General features: G+C 31.2%; 1 protein-coding gene across 5 annotated transcripts in view; it reads right to left on the reverse strand.

The window, feature by feature from the left end:
* Window positions 1-16,519, reverse strand: part of LOC143065428 (putative sodium-coupled neutral amino acid transporter 11) — a 52,549-nt gene extending 36,030 nt beyond the window's left edge. Inside the window, exons 1-5 of one of the 5 annotated variants that reach the window (XM_076238991.1) lie at window positions 16,357-16,519; window positions 14,980-15,057; window positions 8,243-8,549; window positions 2,442-2,477; window positions 384-531 (exon numbers count right to left, since the gene is read on the reverse strand). In XM_076238991.1, coding sequence (XP_076095106.1) covers window positions 384-531; window positions 2,442-2,462 — 169 coding nt within the window. In that variant the 5' untranslated portion in view covers window positions 2,463-2,477; window positions 8,243-8,549; window positions 14,980-15,057; window positions 16,357-16,519. Of the gene's footprint in view, window positions 1-383; window positions 532-2,441; window positions 2,478-8,242; window positions 8,550-13,020; window positions 13,125-14,431; window positions 14,539-14,979; window positions 15,058-16,356 lie in introns of those variants that run through there. The other 4 variants (XM_076238987.1, XM_076238988.1, XM_076238990.1 and 1 more) reach the window with 4 other exon arrangements.
* Window positions 16,520-17,859: the final 1,340 nt, after the last annotated feature.

Genomic DNA, 17,859 nt, shown 5'->3' on the forward strand with positions numbered 1-17,859 from the left:
AAGCCCAATATTTGACAGCCAAGGATGTTTAAAGTACTTGTCCTTCAATGTGGGTCGATCAGAATAAGAGATTAGGAGCTTGCATTAGCTAGGTAGAGCAAAACTTTTGTTGTCTTTGAACAGGTTCGCAGTGCTAATTGATTTTCTTTTAACGCAAGTCAAATAATTTCTTGAGGTTTAGCTAAATATAAAATCAGGTTCAATCGACAATGCTCTACATAAAGAAATACTGTACAACTTCAGAAATATGATACATGTAGTTGTTTTTCATTCGTTTGGTGTGTTTGAGCCTTTGATTTTGCTATTTGACAAAGGCCTTTCCGTTTTGAGCATTCTTGAGGCTCGGTAATTTTGCATATTAAAACATTGTTGTCTGTACATACCTATAACGCCTGATCCAACAATTGAATTGATCATGTTGATACTTGTCATCGGCATACTGCTTTGTTCTTGGCCATTTTTGTCACCTTCATCTGTAACCAGTTGCTTTGTATCCCCAATACTACTGGTTTCCGAAAACGTGGACTGTGTCTATAACAAGAAATTGACATTATTAACGTATAATTCATCCGAGATCATCGACTGTGTCTATAACAATTAAGTAGTTATTGTACATGCCGATATCTTAGATTAAGTAGTTATTGTACATGCCGATATCTTAGATTAAGTAGTTATTGTACATGCCGATATCTTAGATTAAGTAGTTATTGTACATGCCGATATCTTAGATTAAGTAGTTATTGTACATGCCGATATCTTAGATTAAGTAGTTATTGTACATGCCGATATCTATTGTACTTGTCGATATCTTAGATTAAGTAGTTATTGTACATGCCGATATCGTAGATTAAGTAGTTATGGTACATGGCGATATCTTAGATTAAGTAGTTATTGTACATGCCGATATCTTAGATTAAAAAGTTATTGTACATATAAAAAAGAAGATGTGGTATGATTGCCAATGAGACAACTCTCCATAAGAGACCAAAATGACACAGAAATTAACAACTATAGGTAACCGTACGGCCTTCAACAATGAACAAAGCCCATGCCGCATAGTCAGCTATAAAAGGCCCCGAAATGACAATGTAAAACAATTCAAACGAGAAAACTAACGGCCTTATTCATATAAAAAAATGAACGAAAAACAAATATGTAACACATAAACAAACGACAACCACTGAATTACAGAATTACTGAATTACATGCCGATATCTTAGATTAAGTAGTGACTGGTTTTGTTGATATCTAAGTTTGGGCAGCGATCTCTTGTGTTGATATCAAAGATTGAGGAACTATTGCATGATCTGATATATAAGATTAAGCTGTTATTACATGCTTCGATATCTATGATTAAATGGTAATTGTATGCTTTCATATCTATTTACTTAAATATGCAATGTTTAATCAAGAACAATGCTAACGGTAGGTAAGTTGTGAAGAGCAGCTGGACTGTTGGATGGATAATTATACTATGAAACAAAGTCACATATTGAGTTGTCAGACATTTTGCCCTGTATCTGTTGTTCAAATGTTTCTAAAAGTGCAGATAACAGATACACCTATCCTACACGTTTATTTTTATTTCTTGTAATTATAATCCTACACGTTTATGTTTCTTTTACAAATACACAAAAGGCTTGCACTAACCATTCTTCAACGAGAAACATGGTTCGTACTTCCGAATGCAATTCAGATAACTATTTCTAAAACTTAAATGTACTTCTGCTATCCAGAAAGTGTACTGTACTTTTTTTAGTTTGATTGGCTATAATATCATCATCTATCTTACCTTTAAGGTCTATCCCCTAACAAGTAAATTAAACTAGACGTTCAAAATCGTTTGGACAATTTCATTGCATATGCATGTATTCATTTTTTTAAACTTTATTTAAAAAATATATATGACTGAATTGAAATTAAAGAGAAATAGCCGGCAACGATTGGTTCTTGTAAGCTAACCCTCCGGTAAGAATTGAAGAGTTAACACTATTTAAAAGAAATATATGCTTGAATTAGAATAATAAAGTTTATAATGTGAAATGCTACACATGTGGGTATATATTGATTCTTTTAAGCTTTGCTTCTAGTAAGTAAATTAATTAAAAAGAAAAGGACACAGTGTAAGATTGTATTAAATCATATAAGGTCAGCTATTATTTCAATAGAAGAACAAACTAGGAAGAGCCTAGTAAATACAAGGGATGCAGGATCAACGTTTTAGTATCGATGACATTACAAGTATCGATATGACATTACAAGTATTGATGGCATTACAAAGATTGATGGCATTACAAGTATCGATGGCATTACAAAGATTGATGGCATTACAAGTATCGATGGCATTACATGTATCGATGACATTACAAATATCAATGGCATTACAAGTAGCGATGCTCAATTTTGCCAAAAAAAAGAGTTGAATTCACCATTATACATACAGTGATGTCAATGTCCTCCATATTTGTTCAACGTGCCTATGAAAAAATGTGTTAAACAATAATATTACAATAATAATTCCAAAGCTAGTTATCCCAGGGTATTAAACGTAATGAATAATACAGTATCATTTCCATCCTCAATTTTACCATGAGATCTATTTAAATCAATTATTACTAATATAATATTCAATTAGGTCTTTCCAAAGCGATGCCATTCAAATTCAACTAATATCAGAAATTATAAGAATCCTTTTAACAATATGCAATTAGTTCTAGTAACTGGGAAAAAATCAAAATGTACGATTAAGTCTTAGAAAAACAAATACACTGGTTACATGAACCATTATATCATTAGTAAAATATAAATATCATACACTATTTTTTAAACTCTCAAAGGTTTAAAAAATAGTGTAGGATTCCGTATACAGCATGTATATACATTATACAAGCTTGTTTTCCACTAGCATATATCCCGCGGTATGATTAACTCGTGACGAGGGTTTCATATAAAATAAAATGTAAAAAATAAAATCCTCCCACCACTACAAAAGTCTAAAAGTCTGAAAAGACCAGTTTTTGTCTTAATTTGCATGAACTTTTACTCGACATTCTCCAAAAGTATGACTTGTGTCTTAATTTTTCTTGACAAATTCTCATTTATATTAAATTTGTATTAAATTTACTCGACATATTCTCGACATTCTGAATATTGTCTTAAAATTTCTTGACAAATTCTTGATATTTGAATACTGTCTTGAAATTTCTCGACATATTCTTGACATTCTTATTTTTTATAAGTATGGCTTGACATATTCTGAACATTTTAAATTGTGTCTAAAATTTACTTGACAGTTCTGAGTTTTAAAATCGTGACCATTATACATGAAATACTTACTTTATCTTTATTTCTCTTTATATGATATATTGTTGTTTCAAGTTACACTTTTTGCAACAAAAATAAAAGTTGGGCATGTAAAATAATTGAAAATTGCACCCGCCCCATTTTTTTCAAAAATTTGGATGAAAATCTACTAATTAATTTTTATTTGGCCTTTTATAAATAATTATTCTTTTCAAAATCTTTATTTTTTTTTTATTTTATTTTTTTTTTTTGGAGCAGAAACTTATTTGTCTCATTTTGCGTTAAAGACAAAATAAATATATCAGCCCCTGTAACTGTAAGCTGTGTTGATCTCACTGACGAAGTACTACAGGACAGTTTGATTCATCGGCGACATATTATGTCATAATATTTTAAAACAATACACCAGACTGTTTTCTGCATGACCTCGTCTCATTATCAGAAAAACTTTACGTGTATTACTAATTGTTCGTAGGCAGAAATCAATAAACGGATATTGTAGATTTTTCTACGGATGTTTTAACGAAGTTTTACTCAGCTGTTGTTGAAGATCAAATATCTGATTATTTCTCAAGCACTCAATAAGAAAGAGATGACAGATCACAGCTAGGGATTTGAAACAATTGTTTTGTCATCACAGACTTTTGATAAACAAAATTCGTAAAATCAGGAGCCTGTAATTGTTGCTGTATATATATCATATTTGTAACTGTGTATTTAGTTTCTATGTATATGTGTTATTAAATATTCTTTTTCCTTATACATGTATTTTCTATATGCCCCTTGTGGGCCCTTCATTAGTTATAAAATATACTGTATCTCTTATTTGGTTTTCGTTTGGTGTTTTGTACATTAAATCATTGGTTTTCTTGTTTCTATTTTTTTTACATTTATTTTGTAAAGTCGGTTCTTTGTTCTCATCCAAAACTTGTTTTAAACCACTTTTGGTATTTTTTTCAAATGTGGTAACCATGCAAAAAAACTGCATTATAATCATAATTTTAACTCAGTGGAGTATCTCGTTAATGCGAAAACTATGTTTCGTGATTGCAAGACATTAACTTGAAAGTCAATTATCTAAACGTTACTGCTTTTTAAAAAAGCTGTTGACAAGACCAAACCAATTATTATTTTTCACAGAATTATAAAATGCTATGTCAAATACATGCACATAAACATTGGAAATGTCTGATCTATAGTTATGAGTTAACTCACATAATCGTAGGTAAAACTTTCAAAAGACATATTACACTAAAAAAAGAATGATATTTTTATTATTGTATACTTTCACTATAAGACATAATGTTGTAACTAGTTTATACATCATGTTTGTTTCGGCCCGTTTGTTTATACCATTTGTTTGCAGGTATTAGCCATATTAAATGTTCTTCAGTGTAATCGTAAAAATACAAAAAAATGTCTATTACGAAATATGATTCTATCAACAAAAACAGTGTAAATTTTCAACATAATCAGTTTATTTATAAAGCTAAGGAGTTTTCAGAGTTTTTCTTTAAATCTTTTTGTTTATTTTGCCCAATGGGTTAGTATATTCATTTAATTTTGTGAGTATGACTTATTCAATTATCTATAGTTTGGAATAAGACTATATGCTGCCTATGTGTTTCTCCCTGTATTTAAAGTGTGGTCACGTTTTATTCCTGGGCATAGGAATGCTGTCTAAATTCTAATCTGGAGAACAGTTGCCAATATCACTGAATAGGAAGTCATTCTTTGTATCGTCCTTCTCTTCGCCTATATATCACTCTGCTCAGTGACTTCGTAATTTGCGCATCACAGATTTGAGAAGTGAGCAAAACTTAGCAGCGACATACAGGTTGATATAGAGGCTGATGTTTTACGATAGCAATAGAGATAAGAAGATTTGGTATGAGTGCCAATGAGACAACACTCTTTAAAAGTCTAAATGTGTAAAAGGTAACAATAAGAGGCCAAAGTAAGGCCTTCTACACGGAGCCATGGCTATAAAACCAGGTTCAATCCACCATTTTCTACATTTGAAAATGCCTGTACCAAGTAAGGAATATGACAGTTGTCCATTCGTTTGATGTGTTTTATCATTTGATTTTGCCATTTGATAAGGGGCTTTCCGTTTTGAGTTTTCCTCGCATTTCAGTATTTTTGTAATTTTACTTTTCACACCGATTAGCAAGCTATAAAGGGCGCCAACACGAATAGTAGAAAAAACATAAACAGGAAAACCAACGGTCTAATCTATAGAAAAAAAATCGAGAAAAGGAGTACAACTTTTGAACTACATCAACAAACAACGACCACTGGACAACAGGTTCGATCCTGACTAATGTATAGAAAACCCGATCATTATTAGATGTTAAAGCAGTTTAAACTGGCTACCGTAAATGCGTTCATTCCTTTTTCATTCGATATTGTTAATTATTGTTTTGTTTTACTGATAATTTTGTTCTACTAGTATCAACTATACAGCTATTTCATAGTTCAGTTCTATTTTAGGTATTTATTTTTAATTTCTCCTCCCAAATTAGCATTTATAACTTAGAGAAAGAAGGTAGTTAATTTCTTCACGTCTATATGACTTTTGATGTTAATTGTGATCAAACATTTTATTGGTGCAGCATTCATTGTCTAAGTGGGCTACTACAAATAATACAGCGTTGTCATTCGTTTTTAAAATGAGCACTGCAGGGACTACAATTAGTAATGTATTGTATCAATATGATGTTAATCAAATCTACGCTGGCTGTTGTACAATATCAATGCCGTAAGATAATTTGATTCAATACAATATGTTTGCAATAGCATTTTCCACGAACGTTGATTTCCCCAGTCTTTTCTTGTTATTTTTCTCTTCTAGAATACAAATTTAAAACCAGCACAATTTTTCTCGACTTCCGCTCTCTCATCTATTGGTTAACCATAAAACATGTAATTTTTGTTTACAAATCATTGATCAAGAGATTCTGAATGCCAACACTATTATACAATTGGAAAAAGAAAAGTTTAAGTTGACATTTAAATTTAAACAAATTGAAACGAAATATGAGCTAGTAGTCTTATCGAATTGTCTCCGATTTATTGCGCTTCATCAAATAACTTCATTTCAGTGATACATTTATCCAATCTCATTCTCAACGATTGGCTTGATACGGTTTACTTGATGGTATTGAGCTTCTGGAAGCAATTAGATAACGAGAATTTAATCAACAGATTCTTCTCTATCACAATTTATAAACAATTGAAATTGTGAAGGTGACTCGGAATGAATCTTTCATGATGTTCGATTTTTTGTATTAAGCACGTTAAACTGACAAATTCTTGACAGTCAATTTGCAACAAATGTGTGATACATATTTCAACTGAACTTCAATGCAGATAAGTATGCACAAGGTCTAAACAGTCAACTCCAGTGTAGGACATTTCAAACTTGTCATAAAGTTATCTTGAAGGTCACTTTAGTATACAAAGGTTTGACTGAGGTGTAGAATTAAGATCATCGCTGTATCTTCCTCTACCCGGATTGCCATGTTCTGTGCTCGTCAACGACACCCTATAACCACTCTTTAGGGTAAAATGTAAAATCACAAAAATACTGAACTCCAAGGAAAGTCCCTAAATAAATGGCAAAATCAAAAGTTCAAAAACATCAAACGAATGAATAACAACTGTCATATTCCTGACTTGGTACAGGCATTTTCTTATGTAGAAAATGGTGGATTGAACCTGGTTTTATAGCTAGCTAAATCTCTCACTTGTATAACAGTCGCATCAAATTCCATTATATTGTCACCGATGTGTGAACAAAGCACACATACACAATAGGTAAAAATGTCAAAAATAGGGGTACAGCAGTCAACATTGTGTTGTCATCTTAATCACTATAAAAACAACAAATGTAACGAAGAAGCATAAAAAGGCATGCATCAAAATTAACATCCTCATTTTGCTTATATTGTACGATTTATCTATGTAAAATGCACCCATAAAGGATGGCAGGTTTTAAGTTCTGGTGTAAAATTGCGTGTTTGAAATTCGCACAGGTAGAGATAAAATAATTTTGTCATTCAAAGTATGACGGGATACATTAATACAGTCACGTAAAATAGATATAACAAAAAACAGACTTAACAGTAAATTTAAGTAATAATAGTAAATAAAATAATAGTGTGGTTCAAAGTATGACATCAAATGTTTATCACAAAAACAGACTTAACAGTAACAGAATTATTAATAAAATAATTTTGTCATTCAAAGTATGACAAGATACATTGGTACAGAGTAGGGTTCCATATGTGACCTTTTACTAGGCTAAATGTTGGTCCGTTTCTTGGATAACACCATTTTCAGTGGTATTTAAAATTTAGCGACTTTCAATCCTGTCTACTCTTACTGAAGGACCTACATTTTCTATCAATCCATCCTAAACATGCGTGAAATATTTGCCACTGGATATATCACTAAAGTGTAATTTTCAGATAAAGAATAAAAATCTAAAAAATAACTTCTTTCTGTCCATATTGTTCAATAAGTATATAGAGGCAAAACAATGAAAAAATAAAATGTGTTTTGTATCAATTAATAACACTAAATCATTGTGCTTTTATTTCTCAAAGATACAGTAAGAACATCAGTATAGAGCAACAACTCGGATATTATTGCAAATTTAATACTCCCGTAGTAAACAACACGAAAGCACTACAAAGAAAACTAAAGACTGAGCAACACAAAGCCTACCAAACTCTAGTTAGATCTCGAGTGCTGCGGAAGGGTAGTAGTGCCAGAGTCTGCTCCACTTGCAGAGTGAGAAACGAATTGAGCAAATAAATGATTGTTAACCTGCTATTTGTTCGGTCTTTTGCTAAATACAGGATAAAAAGATTTATAGTATAAAAAAATCAACTTTCATTTATAAATTGGTCAGATTTAAAAAAAAAAAACTTACCTGGCTCCTACCGAGAATGTAAGAATCTTCAGATGCTTTTGTGGACGTCATATTTCTATTTGAAACTCTCTTATCACTATGACATTATATGCCTTGCATTTAAATTATTCCAATCGTGTTTCATTCACCGATTTCAATAAGCGTTTAACGGATATTATCATTAATTCTGGTTGAAGCAAAAGATTTTCCTGATTTTGAAACAGCAGACGATACGATCAATTCCCTATTTTCAAGACTGTCAACTGCTCTGCTATAATCCAAACTCTATCCAACGAATACAACACAACACTGATGATAACTGTCCTTGCTGAAAGAACAGAAATATTGATTGGAATAATTATTTATAATAAAATAACAGTGTGACAAAAACTTTTGTCCATATCCGGACGGGAAAAGGTAGGTGGATAGCCACCACTAGAAGATGTCAATAGTAATTATTGGTAGAAAAATCGGTAGGGCTGTTTAACTATTGGAAAACCATTAATCGCGCTACTATGTATCAATATCAGATTTTAAATACCATTAATCATATTGCATCCTGATTGTTTTCAGTTTAGCGAATCTTCAATTTTTATTAATATATCGTATATTCTGGGCGCTATAATTATTATTTAAAAAATCTGCATGCGTATGATTGTACATACGTTTCATTATTTTCTCACTAGAATAGCAGAAAACTTTCATATTTGTTTCTTATTATTTTATAGTGGCAATTTGACTTGAAATTGCACTATATAAAAAGGCATTAGTTTTTATCTTGACTTGAGATGAATGATTTTTTTATTAGTTGTTAGTGGCTTTGAACTAGCTGTCAGATAACTGCGAGTACTCTCAGATCTGTTTGTTGTGTCTTTTTGTGTCGGGATATAAAAGTACCCGCCCACGTCCACTTGTATTTTTGTCCATCTGATGAGTTAAGCCTTTTTCAACTGATTCTTACAGTTCGTTCTTATGTTGTACTGTTATACCACTGTCCCAGGTTAGGGGAGGGTTGGGATCCCGCTAACATGTTTAACCCCGCCACATTATTTATGTATGTGCCTGTCCCAAGTCAGGAGCCTGTAATTCAGTGGTTGTCGTTTGTTTATGTGTTACATATTTGTTTTCGTTCATTTTTTTTTTCATATATAATAAGGCTGTTAGTTTTCTCGTTTGAATTGTTTTATCTTATCGGGGCCTTTTAGAACTGACTATGCGGCATGGACTTTGCTCATTGTTGAAGGCCGTACGATAACCTATAGTTATTAATGTCTGTGTCATTTTTGGTTTCTTGTGGACAGTTGTCTCATTGGCAATCATACCACATCTTCTTTTTTTACATATTGTACCTTTTTACTAGTAATAAAAAAACAGCAAAAAAAAAAACCCGGAAAACAATATTATACAATATAATGTAGTTGGATAATTTGCTTTATCAAAATACATATGTATAAAAAAATGAGAATATTTACTATTTGCGTTATATCTATTTCGCATACCATTTTCGTTGCATGTCAAGTAATATCCTTAAAATAGCTAAAATACTTTTATATTTAGTATCTTTTGGCTGCTTACACACACACACACACACACACACACAAATATTCATGCAATCCCACTTCTATTCCAAGTTATATGTGTACTGTCACGGAAATGAAATTTCTAATCATTTGATCGTATTCTGTAAAACTTTCTGGCTGCTCCAGAATAAGATACATAACTACCAATTCACGCTCTACTTGTACAATTGCCAATCAAAACAGATAAAAACCTACAACTTATAAAGGAAACAGCCTTTCGAATGATACTTTATAGATTTTCAAACATCAAATATCTTTGGATCAAGCATCTATACCCATTTCTTTATCCAGAAAAGTAACCGTCAAGTAGTTTCTACACATAAAGTCGATGGAAGAACCGTATCACTACTATATAGTGTTACATATTTTTATAGTTCCATCTTTTTATAAATAGTAAAGGATCACACGCAGTGGCGGATCCAAAAGGGGGGGTCCGGGGGTTAGAAATAGAACCCCCGTTTTTTTGGACGATCAATGCATTTGAATAGGGACATGTGGTTGGACCCCTTTTTAAAATGGTAAAATGGTTTGATCCGCCCCTGACACGGATCTCTGTCTCAACTGTGATCGCTAAGTGCAATGAAATTTATTATGTTGACTGCCAAAAACTTAAAACTCATTTCTCAGTTAATTACGGGAAAATATAAACAAAATAAATCTTACCAGATTCTATTTCTTAATCTTGAAGAAACTTCTTTTCAAGTTTTGCAAAACTACATGAAGGTATGAAAAAGTTATTAATGTCCGAAAAAATATATCTCCTTTTAACTTGAGACTGTATCTGAAGTAAGATACAAAAAATAAATACAAAAAAAATATATCTACTTTTAACTTGAGACTGTATCTGAAGTAAGATACAAAAAATAAATACAAAAAAAATATATCTACTTTTAACTTGAGACTGTATCTGAAGTAAGATACAAAAAATAAAAACAAAAAAAAATATTTAGAATTTTTTGCTGATGATACTGCTTTGATTACATAAATTCTGTGAAGTTTTACAAAGTAATTTGTGTTTTCACCAAACTAAATATTGCAAGTAGTTTGGCGCAGTTGGGCGTAGATTTGCCCCAACACTTTCCCCACTTTCTATTTATTTTAAAGACAAAACTGATAGCAGTCTATAAATTATGAGACTATTGCATGTGACTTATAGAATTACACCCATCCCATACACCCCCACCACCACACGCCGAAATGTTCTTTCCACTTCTATGCTACTATACACTGTTATTTCTATATATATATAATTAAAAGTTCCTTCCATATATTAGATATGCCTTGTTACGTTTCAATTTCAGAGGAAATGTTATGCATGTCCATAACTTTTCTAATAGCAAGGTGAGCTAACAATATTCGTTTTCTGAATAACATAAATAGAAACTGTCGTGGGAATTAATCTTTGAAAAACGAATTGGAAATACTTATAAATCGATTGCAATGAATAATAAATGAAACAAGAAACTTCAGAAATAGTAATAAAACAAATTCTACAGCTTTCAATAATATGGATTGTAAATTAATATTAATAGTCCAATGCAAATACGGTAATCAATGTGGGAAAAGATGTTAAAGAATAATAAACAGGATTTAAAAAAAAATAATTAAGATACAATTTACATATAGATAAGTTGTTTTTTTACAATGTTAAAATTGACAAGGTTCTCAAAACCTGATAATTCCTGGTGAGCTTTCGAGTACAAAATTGCATATGTGAAAAACCCAAAAGAGGAATAGAACCAAGCATGGTTTACCTTTTATGTCGCAATGAGATTTGTTTATAGATAAGAATATTAACAGTTTCTCATACATTTATTATTTAGTAGCTTTGAGTATTGTTTCAATACCTACTCCAAAACATTGCATATATATTTTAAAATGTTGAAAGTAGAATTTTTACGGAGTCATATTAATTCATGTATTTGAATTGGAATTGTCCGGATTAAACGATTCGTAAATCAAGTCACGACTATTTAAGTCATATGAGTTTAACTGGTGAAAAGGTAAACTTGTCTCTCGTGGAGAGTTAATTGTCTCATTGGCAATCATACTACATCTTATTGTGTCTATCTATAGAAAATAAATGGACAACAACTTTTGAGACCTTCTTTGGGAGAAGGTTGGTCAGGTTCCCTCCATAGATATCACATACAGATTAATTAAACCTGCAGTATACTAAATATGTGAATTTTTTTTCCATTTTGAATAAAAGAATAACATGGAGATAACTAGCTATGAATTGTATAAAAATCGGGCATTAAACACACACACACACTAGTTCAAAGAAAATAAAAGACAACGGACCGGTACTCGGAATCTTAAGCAGGCAGATGTCCAGTTGAAATTAAACAAAATAAATGAATCTCCAATTTATTAAAGAACTTAAAAATGGTCAAGTTGGTATATTTTAATTGTTAACTTCTGTGTCTATGGGCTTTGAAAGTATATTAAAGTAGTTGCATAATTTAGGATTTAAAAAAAACTTACATGACTGATGAGTCTTTTGTAGTCGAAACACGGATCTGGCGCGAAAAATGCATACTTAAATTATAATATGAGTCGATTGTGATGAAAATACATCTGGCAACTGTTTTCATTTTTGGATAAAATCCTAGAAATGGACTATAATCATCGAAGAAAGAAAGTCGAGCACAACTTTTGAAGTTCAGACGTGTTTGAGTTGACTGTTTTGTCATGAAAACGTATAAAACAATTTGGTACATCATCTCGCTGCAGATTCTAGCTAGGCTGCAGGACTAAAATGATAACATTAAAACAGCACAGTGCAAAAAAATAGGTATATTGGTCAAGTGAAATACCTTGCTAATGAGTCATAACAACAGAGAAGGTGTGTTTGAATAATTTTCTTTTCATTAAGGTTCATCATAACAAATGGACAAATATGGCCGTATTTTCACCTCAAAAACTACTCTGTGTACAGACTTACCTGTGCTATATGAAAAGTTTTAATGCCTAGCATCCACTAGATATATAAAAGTTATATGCATTTTGTGTTTAAGAAAGATAAAATCTTTCTTGGTTTTTGATGGGCATTTTTTTTTCCTTTCTTCAGAAGGTGCAAAAATAAACACACATGAGTTACTTTGATACTGTCCACTCACTGACTCAGATAAACTCTTTAACTCACCTATAGTTGTGAAGATACCTGGTGTCCATGTCAATTAAGGACAATGAAAACAATACAAACCGGTTTTTTACCTGAGGGAGCATCTCCTAGTTGTATCACAACTTAGTCAATTTTCACACGTTTTGCATGAAGGAAAATAAAATGCCCATCAAAATCCAAGAGAGATTTTATCTTTCTGAAACACAAAATGCATTTAACTTTATTATATCTAGTGGATGCTAGGCATTAAAACTTTTCAAACTTTACAGGTAAGTCTGTACTCAGAGTAATTGTTGGCATGTAAATACAGCCATATTTGTCCGTTTGTTATGATGAACCTTAAAAGTGCTTGACAGCAGCCTTTACTTATGGATCTTTCTTGTGCATAACTTTCGAAAAAATCATATTTACTATTTGATACATGAGGTAATTACTTTTCAATCTCTAAATATGTTTTGTCTCTTCAACGAAATATTTAATAACATTTTTAGTGTTTTTTCAACTTTCAGATATTCACTTTGACAATCGATCAGACAATAGTTTAAGTTGATAAAAGGTCTTATCAACGTACATTAAATGGTGCTTAAGAGCTTATATACGATGCATTTTTCCTTTAAACTACAACTGTCATGTAAGAATGGTAATGACACTAAAGTGTATGAATTTATCGGTTTTCAAAAACTAAATTGACAGCACGCCATCCCTTCAATGGCTTCCATTTATACGATTAAAAAACAAAATAGGTTGCGTAATGCGGAGATAATTTTTACAAAGTAGAATTTAGACTGTTTGTAACTTACATGAACATCGATGATATAAACGCGAGAAATAACAAGAGTGCAAACTATGAAATATACCGCCTGCTTTACTGGTCATGGTTTTGGTTCGGTATTTTGCTTTATATTAAGTAGCTACATTTGTTGTCGTAGATCTTGGGAAGCTATTAGCGTTTTACATTCAAAACATTTGTGATAGATCAGCTTCCCCTCATTTGATTCTTACACGTGTATTAATTAATGATCATGGTATTAGATCATCTGTGCCGCGTTCAATATCGTAGCTGCTACGTAGTGCTACGTAGATTTTGACTATTGAACTTGAAGCTTTATACTAGTTGTTACATAAATATTGATAGCAGCTACGTAGCCGCTACGTAGCAGCTACGATATTCAACTCAACCCAGATTTCTCGGTATTCGTCACAGGAACAAACAATAATAGTGGTGGGGTCAATGATCCTTGATTTGCCTTTGAAATAAACTCTTTTTAAGGACCATTATTTGTCAACTCTTTTACTTGTTTGGGTCCATAAACCCATGATTGTGAGGGCATGAAATTTCTATTCAAATAAATAGTATTCCTAACAAGGTTTTTAGTAGCAAGACTATACAAATCATTCTTGTTAAATAATGTTTAAGAAGTGAAGTGTAAAATTTTATTATTAATACCAAATTAAGCACCTTATGAATAACCAAGTCAAATCAATGAAATAAGATAACTGTACCTTGTATTGCAAAAACTATTTCCCATTTTTTAATTATGAATACAAATATGAATCACACCATAAAAATGGAAACAAACCATGAGTGATTTAATGATATCTAAGTAACATATGGTAAAAAATCAATGTATCTAAAAAAGTGAGGAAAATGTAAAGGTTAATGGCATTTTAGTTGTACTGTTACTACATGTGTTACACAACAGTGTGTAATAATCGACAAAATATGGATACTTTAATACTTGTGTAATCTAGGGAGCTATATATCGTTCTTACTAGGTACTTATCCAAATATTGGTAGGACTATTTCAGAAATCAGAAAACACGTGATAGATACTTGATTCTTATTGGTACTTGATGAAAGTATAAAGGAATTCAATGTGAACAAGAACTTTCTATGTTGAATAAATCTGTTTCATTGTATTTTCAACAATATCGCTTGTATTATAAAGTTTGTTAGTCAACATGTACTTAACTACTCATAATAATCAGACAAACAAAAGAAGACAAAAGCTGAATAAGAAAAGTACGGATATACAACAATCTAAGCTTACCTCGCACTAAGTGCAAAGGTCTTTTGAATAATAGTACTACGTGGATAAATTCGCATTCTCAGGATTATCAAAATATACCTGTAAAACAAATAAAAAAAACTGAAATACGTTTTTTTCTTTACCGACCCGTCTGTACACGATTTGTATTTATAACTAAATAAATTATCGTTTCCTTCTTTAGATTGTTCAAAATTTCGAAAGCATTCACAACGGAATAATATTAACGGTAACACTTTTTATGAACCATATTCGCATATCGACAATAAAAGTCTCTTCAGTGAAGCTCGTGAATAAATATTTGAAACTCCTGAATCTTATAAATCTTATAAGACTTAAAGTAAAGCCAAAGCCGGAAAATAATCACTTAAATCCTTACAAATCGTTCTATATCTTGTTTTCCTCAAAAATCGTAATAGTAATTTAAGAAATCACTCAGTTAGTATATGAAAAGGGTTGTGAAATAGGTGCTTGTATGATACAATTTACAAGGCTCTATCTACATTATTCACGTATTTTTATATAAGTAGTATCATTTGAAGTACAGTTATATAGAAATTTATGTTCAATTATGGTGATCTATCTTCGAAATTGTGTGTAATATTGCTGATAACGATGTCATTTGTGATGCAATTTAATGTAAGGACATATACTAAGTTGTAGTTAATACATATCGAACATTATATGGAACGTGTTTACATTTTGATTAAATCCTTAATGTTTTTAAAAGTCATAAATATAATACTGAGTCATGGAAAATAAAATATATATAAATGATATAAAGTAAAATATATGTGGAGTCGTTTAATGATTGTGACATGTAATTATTGTTTTATGTTTGAGATAAATATGCTTAAATATTTTTTAGTCTCAGTTGTGTTCTATGCCTATGATGCACAGGCACTCGTCTCAAAATTGTTCTCCCCTATATACCTTATTATATAAAGGTATATAGTTTTTTTCTGAGACAAGTGCCTGTGCTGTGATGTATGTTTACACATTTTTTTGCTGGTTCCTAACTATTGTCACATTAACCAAATATGTCTTTTTGGAATGCTCTCCCAATGTTGTCAATATAACGAAACAATAAACAATTGTGATACAAGTGAGAGTTTTAGCTAGCTATATAAAACAACGGTTGACCCACCATCTTATTGGAAAATGCCTGTATCAAGTCAGGAATACTTCGTTTCCAGACTTTCGTTTACTTTTGTCAGCTTTTCTGGACGTTTTCGTTTTAAATTTACCTAGGGAGTTAGGTATATTGCTTTTATTACTGTTTTGAATGGCAATTCAACGCGATTTGTAAGTTATTACCTCTTGACGAATCATTTAAAGTTTTTTAAAGTATAATTGCACAAAATACACATATTTACTAACCTTAATCATAGATGGTAACATATATATATGGTATCCTGTTTCCTCTTATCAATAAAACCAAACGGAACTGGTCGCTAAATAATGATCACTACTTATAGGTCATTGTTGTCTGTTTTATGATAGAAATCCGTTAATATGTAAAGAAAATAAACATTCGTGACGTAACAAGATATAAATTTAGAAAATGTTCATTCATGTGAAAATGGACTGATTCAAAGTCCTCCATTTATGTTCTTTATCCATGCATACAAAATTTAAATTTAAAACAATTTTAGTTGAATTCTGATGTATTTTTGATATTTTTACTACATTTTGATAGAAATTGGATTGGTACTGAAAACTTAAAACTAAAATTCTCAGTGTATATTTAAAACGCTACACAACACAATATATATAGGTAAGAAAATCAAACGTGTCAGATATTCCACCCTTCCAATCTAAAAAAAAAGTCATTTACCTGTTTACAGAGAATGAAGGTTTTGTTTGAAATAAACTTTGAAAAACAAGGTGTACATGTTATAATATTTAAAAGTCCTGAATTAAAATAAAGAAATATAGAATAAATAAACATACAGCTGAAAATCATCAGTGAAAATCCCACATGGGTAAACTATCTCGATGTTATGAATATATTAATATTTTTTTCTGAACTTGCCTGTTCCATGTCAGCCTATATTAGTTATATGGACCATGTGTTATTCGTTGTTGTTTGTCATGTCGGTCAGTCAGTTTTAAGGCAGAGTCGATTGGTGGTGTGGTATTATGTACTGTCTGATATTTTTGGTAATTCCAGAGTTGCTGTATAAAATATAGCAACTGATTTTGGTTTGTTGAAAGATATTATTTCTTATCAGCAGATTATGTTTCTATTTTGATCTTGCTTTCAGTACATGTGTGCATTCTTAAATACAGTATACTTTGTAATTTGTTTCTCTCATTTTTTTTTTATCATTTACTATACTGTAATAAAGGAGTTAAGCGTTACCTGTGAATATTCTGATATGAACGTTTTGTTAATATACTGATTGAGATTAAAACTAGAGGCTCTAAAGAGCCTGTGTCGCTCACCTTGGTCTATGTGAATATTAAACAAAGGAAGCAGATGGATTCATGACAAAATTGTGTTTTGGTGATGGTGATGTGTTTGTACATCTTATTTTACTGAACATTCTTGCTGCTTACAATTATCTCTATCTATAATGAACTTGGCCCAGTAGTTTCAGTGGAAAATGTTAGTTAAAATTTACAAATTTTATGAAAATTGTTAAAAAATGACTGTAAAGGACAATAACTCCTTAGGGGTCAATTGACCATTTCCGTCATGTTGACTTATTTGTAAATCTTACTTTGCTTAACATTATTGATTTTACAGTTTATCTCTATCTATAATAATATTCAAGATAATAACCAAAAACAGCAAAATTTCCTTAAAATTACCAATTCAGGGGCAGCAACCTATCAACGGGTTGTCAAATTCATCTGAAAATTTCAGGGCAGATAGAT

Source organism: Mytilus galloprovincialis, chromosome 2 (genome assembly GCF_965363235.1).
Source record: "Mytilus galloprovincialis chromosome 2, xbMytGall1.hap1.1, whole genome shotgun sequence".
NCBI lineage: Eukaryota > Metazoa > Mollusca > Bivalvia > Mytilida > Mytilidae > Mytilus > Mytilus galloprovincialis.